At 36.2% G+C, this 17,552-nt stretch overlaps 1 protein-coding gene across 2 annotated transcripts in view; it reads right to left on the reverse strand.

Moving 5' to 3' along the window:
* Positions 1–124: 124 nt before the first annotated feature.
* The window catches only part of LOC116841737 (oxidative stress-induced growth inhibitor 1-like), a 24,744-nt gene continuing 7,316 nt past the window's right edge, over positions 125–17,552 (reverse strand). For both annotated transcript variants that reach the window (XM_032810047.1, XM_032810046.1), the window contains exons 2-7: positions 5,196–5,339; positions 4,080–4,522; positions 3,531–3,787; positions 3,193–3,446; positions 2,608–3,021; positions 125–2,467 (exon numbers count right to left, since the gene is read on the reverse strand). In XM_032810047.1, coding sequence (XP_032665938.1) covers positions 2,226–2,467; positions 2,608–3,021; positions 3,193–3,446; positions 3,531–3,787; positions 4,080–4,522; positions 5,196–5,256 — 1,671 coding nt within the window. In that variant the 5' untranslated portion in view covers positions 5,257–5,339 and the 3' untranslated portion in view covers positions 125–2,225. The remainder of the gene's footprint in view (positions 2,468–2,607; positions 3,022–3,192; positions 3,447–3,530; positions 3,788–4,079; positions 4,523–5,195; positions 5,340–17,552) is intronic.

The following is a 17,552-nucleotide window of genomic DNA, read 5'->3' on the forward strand; positions in this document are numbered from 1 at the left end:
TTTCCTATCGTGACCATTGCAATAGCACATCGTGAATTTATGACGTTTAATAGTTTATTTCTATTTATGGTATGGTTGATTTAGTAGTTGAGTAATGTGTGTATATATATTTGTTACTATATAATATATTCAAGATTTGATTTATTTATTTTTAGCTATTTCATTGCACTTTATATTAACTTCTTGAACATTGCACCTCCTATCACAGATTGTGTGTTAAGTATTTTTGTGTTCACACATACGCATTGTTGTTATTATTATTGAACTAAATATATGTATATATATATGTGTGTGTGTGTATATATATATATATATATATATATTCACACATATACACACATATATACACATATGTATATCAATGTTTATATCAATAAAATTTCTAAAAATCTCACGCATATATCACTATGCTATAAATCAATATGTTACAATATTCATTTGATTCCTTATGCACACTGTAATATTTATAGCACTTACTAAATACTATGTTCAGTGTTGCCGTTATTATTATATAATTTGTTATAACGTCATATCTAAATACATTAGGCTTCCTGTTACAGTACGTATTACCATATAAGTCTATATAATGTAAGTCTGATATGACAAAAAAATATTTTTCATTCTTTTCATAGAATATCATCAAATATTAACGTGAAAATTTGCTTAAAATATAATGACAAAAAAAAACACATTTCTTTTTTTCTCTAACCCATCTTTAGGTGTAGAAAATTAACTTTTACTATAATATACATATTATGTAATATATATTATATAATTTAAATTATACAATAGTACACTTTTTTACATGTTTACGCATTAAGTATTGTAAAAAGAATCATATAAATTATAAACGATAAAGTATGCTTGTAAATTAAATGTAAATAAATGTCAAGATCAACATTTAACAAAACGAGAGTTAAACAAAAACGTTTTGTACTAAAAAGGCATTATTACTGATGTATAGCTTATATTAATAAAAAAGCATTACTAGCCTACTGCATTATTAAAGTAATCACAGCTTATTAATAAGAGATGCAGAGGTATATCACGATGGATCGAAGATTTCGCGTCAAAACAAACATACGATAATCATTTCGTGAGATATACTCTTATGTGCGCACGTGACTCGGAAAAAAATAATGTGAATATTTTAGTTGATTCACACGTGTGTAAATACTTGTGCGTTCAAACGAGCACAATTGCGATCCGGTCGATTCAAGATAAATATATTCGATTTCGCAAGAATGAAAATGATTAAAAATCCTTTAATCATTATAAGTAGATGTGTCTAAGAAAATGCGTGTTTAACGTAACTGTAAAAAGGCAAATATTGACCGATCATAAGTACACACTGAGTAATGTCGCAATTTATATCGCGAATTTCATCGTATCGTCTGCGTAATCGCAGATGGTTGACATCTCCTTCTCACGAAGCTCATTATGATATATATTTCCACCAGTTCGTGTATACACTCTACAAGGAGTGGTATTTGTATGCACTCGCATATCGAGGGCTTGTGAATCATGACAAGTGTATTTGTCGATAATACCTATTAAACAACAAATTACGTGAAACTGTACTGTTTCTACCGGCCACTTTTACGCAATTTATTTGCCGAATGGAATGTTATCAGGTATGAATATAGATCGAAGGTAGAGAAGTATCAATTGTCATCTTTTACCGCACCTGTGTACGCTATCGCTGATGAACATTGTAATGATCTCTTCGGCCTTTTTCCCCCACTAAGGGATGAAATATCTAAATAGCTATGTATACTCAACTTTTCCGGTATGGATTATAATTCTCGTGTAGACAACACTCGTTATGGCCAAATATTAGCTACAGTGACTGATCACGCAACATTCTCTGTGTGATCAGACCTCGAACACAGTTCTCTCGTTCCGATGGGTATATATCGACGAATCAACTGGCTTTGGCTTCTGCGATATGCCTCACGCAATATACCGTACCGAAATAGTTAAAACATCTGTGGTTCTATCTCGGTAATGTGAAAAGGAATATAAAAATAACTTCAATAGTATGTACAAACAGATTTACCGAGCGTTACCGCCGACGTTAGTGTTAAGAGCTAAAGCGGTAGTCTTTCAGCACTCACATAATTTGAGCAGTACAAGTCACACAATCTTCATTGTCTCAATACGTCTGTATATAATACAATTTTATTAAGACACGATCGGCTCTCGCGAACGGCTGTCAACGGCTTTCACGTGTTCGTGGTGCACAAGATGTGTGCCAAAATTCCAAACGCACCACCCAGGACGAAGCGAACGAAATTATCGCCGACCAAAGGCCCCAGTGCGTAAAGTCCCTTCGTCGGTGCCTTGATCACCTCATACGTGATATCGTCGATCTCGATCGGATTCGATTTGCTGTCAATTGGTCGGTCTGCAATTTTACCTAGCCTGACACCGCTGCCTTCCAAGTAAGATAAATCGGGTTTGTATCCTGAAACGGAATGTTCAACCGATGAGTCAAAACCGACTGACTAATCCCCGGAGAATAACTTTAGATCAATCAATAAAGATAATGTTCGACTTTTATTAACTCGACTTTTATCGTAAAACAAAGACTAGTATCAAACTCACCGATAAGAATAGCCGCGGTCGACACTTGAAACGTGTGCAGCTGCCCATCTGGAGCAGACAGAGTGGCCATTCTCCTGGGGTTTACGTCGATTCCTTCGTCACCATCATCTTCATCGAGACTCACAAGCGTGTATCCTGGCAGCGACTTGTAGAGAGGATAATTGGTGCCTCCGTCGGCCATCATTTCATATACCTTGTGGTACTCCGGATAAATAGCACTGGGCAACCATTGCAGTCGGTCGTAACTGCTATTTATCTTGACCGCGGTCTCTTTACCCCACTCGTTCGTCGAGTTGCGGAATGCGTGTAGCACGGGTATGCCGCGAAAGCGCGCGGCCATGACTGCGTCGGCTGCGCTGAGGCCGGCTCCTACCACTAACACGGGATGCTCTTGCTCGTCAGCCGTACTTTCGTCTGCAATGAGCGATTTCACAGATGAATATGAGACGCAAACGAACATCACGCGATTCGCGAACGAGCGAATTGGTTATTCGGGAAAGCCAAGTTACCAGAGGAATTGCTGAATTGGATTTTCTTTCTTCGTGATTGATGTGTGTTATAATATAGACGAACGCATCGACGTACCATATTCATCGAATAAACGTTCCAGACGAGTCTCGAGATCGTTGAGATCGTGTGTCACCCAATCGTATATTTTCTCCCCTGAGACGCCCAGCTGATTCGACAAGTCGGTCGTGCCGGTCGCAAGGATCGCTCTCTTACATTGATATCGAAATCGCTTGCCGCTCTTGTTCTCGTAGCCGTCCACGATCCAGTTATACCCTCTTTTGTTCTCGGGCGAATCCGAATTCGTTCTTACTGAAGTAACTGTGGTCCCGCTGCAATAGATTACCTTCGTGAAAGTCTGCATTGACATTGATAACAGGGCTGTTGCTCGTATAGAGACACTTTCAAATACGTACCATCGGAAGTATTGCTTCAGGCCTTTTCTACGCACGTAGTCCTTGTAATAAGCGGCTACGGTACCCACGGAGACTCGACTGGCTGTCTTGCAGACGTTCAGTTTTTCCTGCCGTATGTACGCGCACATGTCGCTCTCCGCCAACACCGACTTCTGTAATTGCTCAGCCTCGACAAGTTTCTCCCAGTGCCTCAGATCCAAGTCAGGAAGGGACATCCATCGGCTTAGACTGATGGTCAGCACATTGGGATCCATAGACTAATGAGAATTAAAATGGACAAAAATTAAACTTATGGCAAGTTGAACATATTAAAACTAATACTATCATAACCATGTATTCTCATTTACATATAATACAAATCTCTAAACATCAACTTCGGCCTTTCTCCCTTATTATTTCGCACCATCGCAATATTATCTTGTCTTCTATCTATCGAGCCCCATTTTTATCTCACGGCAGACAATTTTATACGCCTGCAGCATCTGACGCATATCTCGCTCGAGAACAAGAGAGAAAGAGCGAGAGCGAAGTATCGTTAGCGCCGCGTACCTGCCAGGCGCCGCCAGGTTGGCCCTTGCCGAGGACAATGTGGTCCACGATCCTGTGCTCGGGACACTCGCTGGCGGATCTCCAATCGAGAAGTGACGGCACGTCCAGGCCGGCGTCTACGCATGGATGCTGCAGTTGGTCCATCAGGAGGGCCAAGGGTCGTCCACCGCCTCTGCCCTCGATACCAGAAGACAGACATTCCAGCTTATTGCGCGTGCTGCGAGCTAACCCACCCTCTTGCGCTGTCCTGACGACACCGGTCTCGGAGCATTGGTGCCGTTTGTTGGCGTTCGCATCTTCCTCGACCTCCTCTTCGCTGGCGTTTGTTACGTTAAAGTTCAGCCGCGCCGTGAGCATGTCGTCGCCAGGATGGGGCTCGCCGGTGTAGTAAGGCCAGTTTCCGGCGAGCATGTACGACAAGCATATCCCGCTGGGCCCGTTTCCTAAGCACCCCCACAACATGCTTAAGATCCGGTTCGCCGTGTGATTTTTTTTCGACTTATATACTAACCTTGCCTTTTACGATACGCGGTAACGAGGCCTTAAATTCTATAGTCAATTAATTCCAAGCTTCGGCGGAGAATAAAAAGTTCATATCAGTCAGTTAAAATTATCTTTAACTAAAATAACCAGCAAAACAATAATTAAAATTAATTATTCGTTATATGCAAAATTACGAATTCTGTCGATTGAGGAAATTAATTATTAATCAGTATATAATCAACCACATTAATGTTTGATTAACAATTAATTTCATCAATTGATGGAACTATTTGTGACGTTATATATGACGATTGATTGTTTTTAACTACTGATTAGTCGATTATTTTATTCATAGGAAATTTTTGATTAATGACCAAAGCTGGAAGTTCGTCAGTCTCGATTATCGTAGCGTCATCAGATATATAATACGCGGCGGAATTGCAATCAAAAAGGATCAAATCGTAAAGATATTTGGGTCTTCGACATTCTCAACGTGCAATGTGACGTTGGTAAACACGCTTATTGTTATTCCGTCATTAATTCTTTAAAATCTCTTTTTTAGCGATTTTTAGGTCTCATTTATCTCAAAGAATAATTAAATCGTGTGTTGAAATTGAGACATCCCGTACTCACCTATAATTACAACATCCTTGTAAATGACATCGTTATCGTCGACGTTACATTCGTTCTGCATTTTTCCTTCTCGTATATCTGACACAAGCAAATCTCCGCAAGACAGATTCACCGTGATCCGGTGGTCGTCGGTCTGCTCGAGCGCTGCAACGAGAATGACAAGTCGTCGGGAGATTACTTTGTTGAATTGAGAAATTACTTCGTTGCAAAAATACGATTGCATAATGTCGTGCATACGGCACGTTAATGGCTCGTAAGCGTGTAATTGAGGAATTATGAGTTAGTAGTGCCTGTCATTTTTACTCGCACTGTGTCTAACCTTTAATTACGGAAGTTTCAACATTCTTCACATTCGCGGCAGACGAGATCATTACATAATAAAGACGCATATGTAGAGCTATTAGTTTCTTTTTTTTCTTTCCTTTCTCGCTCGTGTAGACAATCGCGCAGTCTGCGCGATCTGTGCCGCATCTGTGAACGTTTAACGAGGTAGAGCGGAAGAAACGCCTGATATTCTTTCCTCGAGAAATTCAATGATAAGTCAAAGTACACGCGTGTTGCAATAATTGGTTCAGTTTTTTTAACCGATGACGTGTACGAGTGTTACGTATTCTACACGAATTATCAACCGTGTGTTGGCAAAATGAGAGGAAAAACAAACGAACTGCGTTGTTACTGAAGATTTTCTGCGTAATCGTAAATGAAGCGTGCATACAGTCGATAAGATAAACCAGGGCGATTCTTCTTTTATAATGTCGCAGTCTTCCTCTCCTATATAGCGTCCTAATGAACAATATCACCTTACTGCAGCCTGTACACTTTACGACGAGCAATTTATGAGTCACTCGGCGCGCACGGCGATGCAAGATTACAAGAGATAAACGACGCATAAGTCGTCCGCTAAAAAGTAAAAGTGGTAACCTTCGTTCGTCAACGGCCTTCACTCGCGGCGCGTTTCCTACCCTCTAACGCTCGGCCAGTCCGCGAAGTACAATTACCGTGACATGAGGCGACAAAAAAATCATCCTCGCCGATCAACCGTTGAAAATGGCTTAGTTTCGTGCAGTTTTATGAAAAAAATTAACAGGAAAAAAGAATTTAATATAAAAATTTAATCCTACTTATATATTTTGTATCTCAAACTGCTGTTTTTAAAGTATAAAAGTATACTGAGAGAAAAAAATAGTTGGAATAACTATAATCTCACTATATTTTATAGTTCGTTTTGGCCTCAAACATATATTTATAGTTCATCTAAACATGAAGATATAGTGGAATAAACACAGATTTATAGTCACCATCTTATTACTCTATATATATGGTAAAGCACCTTTTGGGAATATAGTTACATGTACCTATATTTGCCAAATATTCCAATTGTATTGACTATATAAAATAGTTAATTTCTCTTACCATTCAATATTTGCTACCTTACTATATTTTTTATTTCAAATAATTATAATTCTTGGTAAAAATTTTACACGGATCAGTTATACTATGCTAATATTGTAAATATTACAAATATTATGGTAACATTTACTATAAAAATTATATTCCTAACTATAATCTTTTTACTATGCCATTATAGTTCCAAATATCATATATTTTTCTCTCAGTGTAGCGCGCGTAACTGCATTGAAAAATAAAGCGACAGAACACAAACTTGTAATATTGACGAGTGAATAATCAACAGAGAGATGCATAGAGCGATAAAATAGAACTTATATTCGTTCACGTCGTGCCTACGGATGACTTATTACGGGAAAGTGTAGAAAGTGTCGAGAATAGAGCGGGGTTAATGAGATGCATGGTGTGTAGCGCGATCGAAATCGACTTATCCTCACAGCTTGTTCTCGTCATTATTCGTTACTTCTGCTCGAAATAATCTGCTCCGTGAATAATCGAAAAGAGCGTCTCGTTAATTCGTGCCGTGCGCGCCGCACGATCCACTTTCGTTGCGAGGCTTATGGTTAAGAATAGCAGCATCACTTTGTGAAGATCGTCTGCGGAGAAGAGAGAATTAACGATAGTTCGACTTAAAGTTGCATTACGACATCGCCGTGTCGCCGAGATAGATTTTCTACGAGAGGAAAGGTAGAATCTACCAACGCAACAAGATGTATCTAATTAGACGAGGAAAAGATGAAAACGCGATAAAAGAAACTTTTAAAGAAATTTAATTTTATTAATTTAATTATCAAGAGAAATATATGCGTGATCGTAAAAAATAAGGGAGAACTATTGAAGCGTCAATGATACGTACAATATGGAACTGAAGGATACGCATACTAAGAGAAAAATGTATGATATTTGGAACTATAATGGCATAGTAAAAAGATTATAGTTAGGAATATCACTTTTATAGTAAATGTCACCATAATGTTTGTAGTATTTACAATATAAGCATAGTATAATTGATCTATGTAAAACTTTTACCAAGAATTATAATTATTTGAAATAAAAAATATGATAAAGTAGCAAATATTGAATGATAAGAGAAATTAAATATTTTATATAGTCAATACAATTGGAATATTTGGCAAATATAGGTACATGTAACTATATTCCCAAAGTGCGCTTTACTATATACATAGAGTAATAAAATGGTGACTATAAGCCTGTGTGTATTCTGCTATATTTTCATGTTTAGATAAACTATAAAATATAGTGAGATTATAGTTACTCCAACTATTTTCTCTCAGTGCGATGAAATGGTGTACAGAGAGAATTTTTAGAATTCAACCGTCATTTTTAGATTTCAATCGTCGGATCTTAATCTTCTGCTTTGCACAATTATTATTATTATCTATTTTTGTTGTCCTGTGCGTCTCAGTGTACCGCTGTTGACGAAGCTGTACAAATTGAAACATTACACTTACAAATAACTCTTCTCTATTGCGATCAGAGACGTCGGTAGATAATAACAATAACAATGGAGATAATTTTTCAAGTGTGATATAGTAAATCAACAATATATCATCGGCAATATTGAGAAATGCTTCCAACCGCTGTATCAGCCAGGAAAATTCGAGCAAACTGTTGCATTTTGCATAACAAGTTTTTACGTCAATTCATCGGTCACACTTGTGAAAAGTGACAAACAAGGTAACCGCGGGCCCGGAGTTATCTCAATTTTTTTCGCTTCTCGGCCTTCTCCTCGCGCGAGCTTGGCATCGAAAAAGTTCCAAAGTCGAAGATGTAGAAATGGTGTACGGAGAGAATTTTACAGCAACAATTAATATGAAGTTTTGTAACGGAGGAACATATCGACTTTCTGCCTCAAATTATTATTTCTTGATTTTATGTTATCTATATTTTAGGAGTCGCCTGCTATTAAAAAATTTACGATATTTTTAGATTGAAAAAAAGTGCAAGAAAAGCTATAATATTTTCTTCGTGTAGTTTTCAATGCCTTTCCACACGTATAGCTATTTTTTTTATAAAAATTCTATTCAATTTGACCACGTTTTCTATATACTGCAGGGATTGTCGATAGAGTTAATTTTGTTAAGAAACAGTAAATTTTCCTAAGAGACATACATAAAGATAATTTTTATAAAAAAAAAAAAATCACTATAGAATTTTGTAATCGAAGAATAGATCGGTATTTCGTAGTAATTTGTTATCATCTTCTTTTTAATATGTTAGTTATATTATATTTTTACTCATATTTTAATTACACTTTATTTAAAGTTTTATTTATAATATATATTTCAGGAATTTTTAAATGTGCTACCATAAAATCTGTTACATTTCTAGCGACATTTATTATGTTTCTTAAAAAACAGAGCTTACTAACAGTTCTATTCTTGCTAAAAACATAAAATTGTAAAGAGGGAATTTTTATGTGAAAAAAACTATAATATCTTTTCCATATAATACGATTTTTTTTTAAAGGGTCCTTTATCAGCATCACACAACGATTTTTCATCAAGGACCAGCGTCACATACATATGTGTTACAGCAAAAATTTCTTTTTCTATGTTCACATTATTAAACATTATTATTAAGTCCATTTTCCACAATTATGTCAAAACAAAAATACGAGGTGCGCTGTAGAGAGAATTCTCTGAATATATAATGATAGCGAACCGTGATAACAAAGTGTTAATGTTAGGTTTCAGTTTTCAAAATGTCAATAAAAAACACATTAGACTAAAAGGAGTAACAAATGAAGGCAGAATGTCGATATATTCCTCAGTCACAAGGTTCTCCAGTAATTTTTATTGCAAAGTTTTCTTTCTCTGGTTCGAATGTTTGAACTCTATTGCAAGTGATGATGCAGATCTCCACCGTGAAAATTTTCAGAGAGTCAAGAAGACGTCTTATCGCGAGGTCTATCGAAGGGAAATCGCGTTATGGAGATGGCGGAATAGTCGTAACGCGCGATCGCACTGATATCGATCGAACCTAGTTGACAGTGACTGAGCGTGAGTGAGTTTCTTAACTGACAATGAGCCATTATTCAGAACGTGTATAAATATGCGCGATCGGCTTACAGACACTCGTGCGTATAGTAGTTCCATTATACGTCGTATCTCACATAGGGAAGTCGGATCGATGGGCGATAGTGGAATTTGTTTCCTCGTGGGGATAACGCGATAATCGTTCGTTGAACAAAAAAAGGAAAAGAAGCATTCTTCGTATAGGAAGCCGGTTGTTACTATCAGTGGCTTGCTCCGTTCGCTAAGGCCGCGAAAGATGTAAAGACGCTCTATGTATTAACGATCGCTAGGTATTAAATCGATAGTCGCCTGAATGTCTCTTTTTACGAGATATGTATAAGTATAAAACGGTGTCTCGTTGGGGTCAATCGGTCACGATTCGCTCGATAGATATGTTCGTCTTACGCACCGCCACATAGAATGTGCTTTGCAAGACGAAAGAAAACTTCAATTGAGTATTCTAGATTTGTAGGAATATAAAAACTGAGTCACACGCAAATAACCATGAATACAAAGCCGCGAATTGTACGTGATTTCTGTTAGGGGCTATTGATGTCACGTTATCTTGTAACTTAGGGTAAGATTATAGTATACCATTTCATATATCATGTATTCTGTGTATTTTGCTTTGAAAAAAAAAAATCCAAAAGCTGTGCAAACGTTGAGCAGTACGCGTTACTTGAAAAACGACATAATTTTAAAGATCAGGCGAAATTATTGAAACTATGATAAACGATAGTGCAATCGCAACTCTTGACACAAGATAACGAACACGTTTCAGTGTATTCTCACGTTTTAACAGCTGCGTTCTATAAGCCCACTTATATATTCAATTCAATAAATCAGTGATACCTCGAATAACATCTGTTGGTCTCGACCAAGTATTATTCGCGGCTACAGCTCTGAAACGCCCAAGTGGCATTTATTTAGGCAGGTCGGTGATCAATGAATCATTAATTCTTGATAAAATGAAATGTATTGACGATTGATGATTCTCTCTCCCTCTATCTTTTTCTCGCATAGAACAGTTGAGTTGCACCGGCGATCTGCGTCACACTTCGCGATATCTATATTCAAACCGAATTCATAAATATCGCCGCATCAGTATTCTTTCCACGTTGAAAATTTAATCATTTACGATCGCACCTGCGAGCACGTTACATGCAGGTATCGTCCGCAATTCACGAACGTCTTTAATGTAATCGTAGACCAGGCGTACACAATGATAATATCACAATGATAATTATAATCTCTTCACATTCAGAAAAATATAATTCTACTGCTGAGAATAAGCTGGATTATTCTTAGTTTACTTTTCTTATCTTAAAAGAGATGACTTTATATAGTGAAAAGTAAAATTCTCGATAATACTCTTAAAAATATACTCATGATAAATATAAAGAAAGTTTATTATCATGCATTCAAAAAAAAACTTTGTTTTCTTTACAAGATAATTTCATAAAATTTTATCGAAAAAACACTTTATTCATCTTCGTGTATAATAAAGAAACCGAAAATTTTTGTTTCAATATAATATTCTTGATTGAAATGCTTACCAGGATTGAGAATTCTGAATAAAGTCGATGTTCATAATGAACTCGTGATAGATTTGCGAGTACATAAACTTATAAAATACTTGAAACAAGTGACGTTTATTCGAGTGCATTAAGAATTTTCTATCCACAGGGACGAATTCATTAAAATCAGAGGAAAATCACTTAATCTTAAAGTGACGTAAATATAACATCTGTCAATCGTATAATGATAAATCCTTTTTCTTGTGGAATATTGTCGTGAATGTTTATTCACAATATTGCCCGTTACATGTTTACTAACACAATGTTTGAATTAAAAAAGAAAAATTAAACGTATCTATATATGATACAGATACACGCAAATATCCCTGAAAAGGTTAAAAGACATACGTTATGGAATATTTCATAAATGTCCCGAGCCATTTCTTACCTTCGTCCGCAAGCTGCAAACGTGACTATACATGTACTAGACTCTTTTACAAATATCGAGCAATGTATCACATATCGCATACCGGTCTGCTCCTTCATTCTTTCCCTCTCCCCTCTTTCCCTCTCTTTATCTTCCTCGCACGCTCATATACGTCGAATTCCAAAGGAATGAGATGAAGTAAAAAAAAGACGCACGGTCCAGCGGTCTAACTCGGGATGAGTCAGCCACGAAGTTGGTGCAACTTTACGAGTCGACTTTTTGACCGCAGTCCAGAGAATTATAATCTTGGTATTAGGGACCACGAAGTATCCTTGATCTCAACCGAGATGCCTCTCTTAGATCAACCAAACTGTTTTTTATCCACACAGCTGTTTCGCAAACAGTATCACACATTCAATGTACGAGAAGATCGTGATATTACGATTCCTACCTTTCCTTACAGCCCACGTTGTAGGAATTTAACGAACGCGATATCTTAAGAACTATTTCGTCTTCTTGGTTAAGCAACTTATGAAGGCTTGGCACAATTTATCCTCCAGCGATGCTGAGAATTCTGCGGACTACAAAATGTGCCAACGTTTTAAAGATATTCCTCAGAGATACGACTTTGTCGTTTGTAAAAAATACAGTACGCTACAGCAAAAATATAATTTTAGACCGAAATAGTGAATTGTACGAGATGGAACTTGCCGAGCTCAAGAAAATCGTTCTGAGGTGTACCAATCCGACACACTAAGAGAAAAAATATCGGAAAAATATTTATTCAGTGGGTACTAATAATATACTTTTACTTAAATCTAAATTCTTTTAACAGAATTAATTTAAACGGAAGAAATAATTGCTTTTATGAGAAGCTAAAAACGGCTTTAAGAAAATGCATATCTTTCTATTTAAAAATTATGATATTTTAGTATAAGTAAATACGTTATTAGTACTTACCGAATAAATATTTTTTCATTTCTTAGATATTTTCTCTTAGTATAATAATTTATATTCAACTATTAGTGAATTTTAGCTCAGACGAATGATTCAGAGTTATTCGAGTTGTCTGAGAGTACCTGTTGTACAGTAGAAAATATATGTATTATAGCAAAACTATCATTTTGAGCTGAAATGGTAAATTTCGCGAGATGAGACTTATCGAGCTTGGGGAAATCAATGAGAGATACCGATATCCATATCAATGGTAATTTATATTCAGACTAATTCTGGCTTTCAGATAAAGGCATCATGGTTATTCGAATCATTTGAGATTATTATTATCTGTTACACGAATTGTTATTCAACGTCTCTCGACATCAAAGCGCGACTTTAAGTCGCGTGAATTCGCATGAAAGACGATGCGTGAATTAAACAAGGTTGTCTCCCTCCAGAATGACAGACGACGCATAAAAATAGAAGAAAAACGATAGGTTCGCAAGATTAATGACGCGCCTAAATGCAACGTCATTCTGATATACGGTTACATTATCACATTTGTCTTATCGCTTCTTAAATAATGTAAATGCAAGCAAAAATGATATAAGCTGATAAAAAGCGTTTCCGCGACAAGTCTTAGTCGCAAGCCGCTAATGAGCAGATTGTTCATTTCGGTCAACGAAACCGTTAATAACAACAAGCATTTTCCGATTTCTACGAAGCACATTGAACGAAAAATGCACCGAAGATATGCAGGGAAGATTATCAATGACGCGACTGCCGTCACATACTGACTGAATTTTTCCTGCATATCTTTGATGTATTTTCTGTATTTATTTCGATGTAGTGATAATCACTCGTGCTGATTAAGGGGTTACAGGACCTTGACAGGAGTAAAAATTAGGAATAAAATTTGGAAAGTTGTAAATTAATAGCTGTAAAAAAAGCTGTAAAATAAAAAGCTGTAAATTAATAGGAGTATAAATTTCTTATTATGTATATCTATTAAGTGTACGTTTAACAAAATATCTTTCTAAAAGAATTGAAAAAAATTCATTTTAATTTACTTTAAACACATTATTCTTGAAATAGTATTTTCCTTCAACTGTAACCACGATAACTTGAAAGCGGTGACTTATTTCATCAACTTAACGTTTTAAATCTTTATCATAATTATCTGTGTCTGTTCACAGAGGCTTTTCGCAAATTTCAAGGCCACCTTTTATTTATTTATTTTACAGGCTCAAATTTGTCAGTGCAAAAATCAAATTTTACCTCTTATAACTCCCATTTTGCGAAATATTGTTTCTTTTAAATATGCTCTGTAAGAACCCATAATTCTATAACCTTAATAAATAAAATAAATAAAAAAAATTGCTATTGAAATATATAAATAAAATTGAAATATATAAATAAATAAAAAAGATTGATATTGATTTCAGATTACTCCTGTTAGGGCCAGGATAGGGCAACATAATTAAGATGTTGTTCACCAACATCTAACTTTCTCTAGATAGATACTGAACCAAGATACTGTTAAGATATAGAACCAAAATAGTATTCAGTATAGATATATGTAACATTATTAATATATATTGTTAATAGACATATATAACAAAAAATTTATATTCCTATTAACTTACAACTTCCGAAATTTGGACTAATTTTTACTCCTGTTAGAATCCTATAACCTTTTAATACAGCAAAAAGAGAACAAGAAAATAAAATGAGGAAGGCATCAATGCGTAGGTGTTTCTTGAAACAGTTCAAACTATATGCGTCCGAGAAATCAACTGAAAACGATATCGTTTCCTCTCCTTGTGTTTTATCCTTCCTTTCTTTCTTTCTCCCTTGTGAGCCACAGACGAACGTTAAGCCGATTTTGCCGAACAATTCAAGTGAGCACGACTCATAGCACCCGCTCTTATCCGGTGCCTCAATTATCCCAGCATTTAACCTGTGTTATTACGGGTTAACTAATACAAATTTGCTCACGGCGCAGTAACTCCGTGATGTTATAGAGTTATTACGTTCATTAATCGAGACCAAATGTTGACGCTTACGCTCTGCTCGTGTACGAAATTATTATAATTAATATGCCCCGGCCGTTCGTCGACAATTTTAATCGACGGCGGCAAGGTGGGGAGAAGTGAAGCGAGTCACTGACGATAAATCTGTTATTTTCGTGAGATATTCAGCAAAAATTTCGTCTGCCGATTCGTGCAAATTCACGAATCGTCGTAAAATGAAGGAATCCAGATATCGTCGAAAATTGTGCTGAATGGCAAGAGTTACACGTTGCCTTTACTACACAGAGAGAAATTCTAGTAAAAATTAGATTTTATAATTATAGTAAAAATTATTAAAAAACTTTTTAGCTGAGAAACAGATCGACATTCTGCACTAATTTATTAATCTTTTGTTTCATACGTACTGTTTTGTTTTTTTTAATTGATAAAACAATTTAGGATAGGTATCATGATATTATGTAATTAGAAGGGATCTTGATTCCTGCGGTGTTTACTACAGCACCAAAGGGATTTCTATCCCGTTAACAAAATAGAATTAGAATTTATATTTCAGCAATTTTAGCATGAAATGTGTTATTAAAAAAATTATGTTTTTAACAAAATTGACTATATAAATCTTTGCAAAATAGAGCTTATTGACAGTCTATTTCTGCGTAGTAGAAACATAATAAAATTGAGAAGAATTCATATGAAAAAGAAAAAAACTATTAGCATTCTCTCCGTGTAGTAAGATTGATAGGTTTTACGTAATCTACGTCCGGCTTCTCTGCGGCGTAGAAATCATATCATCATGTCACTGTAATTTCGGAGCATGATACGACACAATTTGCCACATGTGTATTCACGGTACTATATTGTGAATACATTGCTCAAGTTACACTTCAATCCGATACGGATATATTATATTTAACATGCAAATTGATAATTCGATTGGATAATGTATCATATACTTATCTCCAAGTTTTTTTTTTACTTCTCACCTCTCATGATAAATATCCGGTTTTGATAGAAAGGTTCAGAGATGATTTATCGTGATCATGATAAACAATAGTTTGTTGATTATTATGTTCTCAAAATTTCTTTTTTCTCGTATCTCTTTAATTTAATAAATAATAATGTAATAATGTTTAATGACTCAGAAAAATTAATCGATCTGACTTTTCTTTCAATTTGAAATAGGTTTCTTCCTTTCTCCCCCCTCTCTCTCTCTCTCTCTTTCTCTCTCGTTCTTTAGTGCAACTTCGGTCTCACGATTATTATCGGCAATTACCACAACTACGCAGTTACACGATTTGTACTTATCGCGGGTATAAATTGAGATATCTAGTGCCCGTATCGAGAGTACCGTAAATTCGGAAAATAATTAGATTTCGTTGAACATATCTGATAAGCTGTCACCCTTGAGCTTGGGATCTCGCTTCTTTTCGCAAGTCACCACACGTCTGCGAGAGCGGCGCACCGGCTATTCGTGACGAGATAACTTATTGCGAGAGGTTGCCGAGATTTAATACATAGTACAAATTGACAAAATGTAAAAAGTATAAATTAGGATCTTAACGCACGCAGGTGGCAGCGAAATATGCTATATTAGGCATATTCGCCGAATCTTTCTAGAAGAATATTTTTCGCTCCTTGAATATTCGTAAATCTCGCCGAACGAATGTTTCGACGAACAGAAATACGTACTTTATCGAATTACACCGTTCAGGTGGTAAATTCACACCGTCGGTCGTTGGCTTTTGCAATACGAGATCAAGGCGGAATTACGATTAGACGCAATGTCGCTATTCTGAGGCTGGGGAGACGGCACGCGAAAATACGTTTCACAAGATGCACCTCATTCTGATTGACGTTGCGTTATTTGATGAAATGTTAATTTCTACATTTAATATCAATATATGATATAATATCTATATAATTCCTCCAAATTTAATATCAAATTTAATAATATGTCAATGAATATGTATTTTTAATTGACGTTATTAATAATGATATATTATTCTTACAGTAACATAAACTATGAAATATATTAATTTGAAATTTAACGACAATACCCGCCACTGTCATTTTGATCGTAAATTTAACCGTATCGATTATGTTATTTCCAGCTCGAAATGCAAATTAATTTGCTTATTGTGAAATACAAAGCTTTCCTGCGAAGTCGCGAGGTACAAAACTGGCGGATTAAGCACCATCGTTACGCTTCATTCATTGCTCCGACAATTACGTCACCTACGTTTGTGCCGTAGAACGCACGTGACAGGAATTATTTTGCAACTGCAAATTTATCTTGGAACCAGATAACGATAACGATAATGCACTAAATGCCTTAATAATGCCTGCTGTTTACAGTTTAAGGGATTTTATATAATTATAATCGATACGATATATATGTTGTTGGACGATGAATCGTCATTTATGAGCAACAGTTGATGATATTGAGAGAATTGAATTTGTAGGATGTTTTGCACGTGTAAAGCCGACTCACGAGACTTCCTATAAAGTTGCATTGTAAATACGGTCGTTTTCCAGGAACGCCTCATTGACGAAAAGCCGGGAGTGCTTCCCAGCGCGTATAAATAGAAGAAACGGAATTTAATAAACTAAAGAGATTCTAAATATAGACCACCACGATCGTCATGGTGCTATTCGAAGCAGTGAGAGAATCGACGATATTCGATGCGTTCTTGAAATACAATTCCATAACGCATATTTTGCGGCGAAGATAGAAAGTCCCGCGACACATGCGGCCGCCGCCGTCGTGCTTTTGCCACGCTTCCCTTTATTTTCCGACCGTCAATCATGCCTGTCACTTTGTACTACCTCGTCGGTATTGCGACGAACGCGTAATTGCGGATCGGATCGATGAGTAGAGCCGGTAAATTGCTATTCACGGCGTGGATGTTTTCACGCGAGACACGAATAATCGCGTGCACGCGCAGTGGTATTTAAAACAAAAAAAAAAGAAGGAGTAAAAGAGAGAAGGGCGGGGGGGGGGG

Source organism: Odontomachus brunneus, unplaced genomic scaffold (assembly GCF_010583005.1).
Source record: "Odontomachus brunneus isolate Ranch 3 - 2012 unplaced genomic scaffold, Obru_v1 Obru_scaffold_018, whole genome shotgun sequence".
NCBI lineage: Eukaryota > Metazoa > Arthropoda > Insecta > Hymenoptera > Formicidae > Odontomachus > Odontomachus brunneus.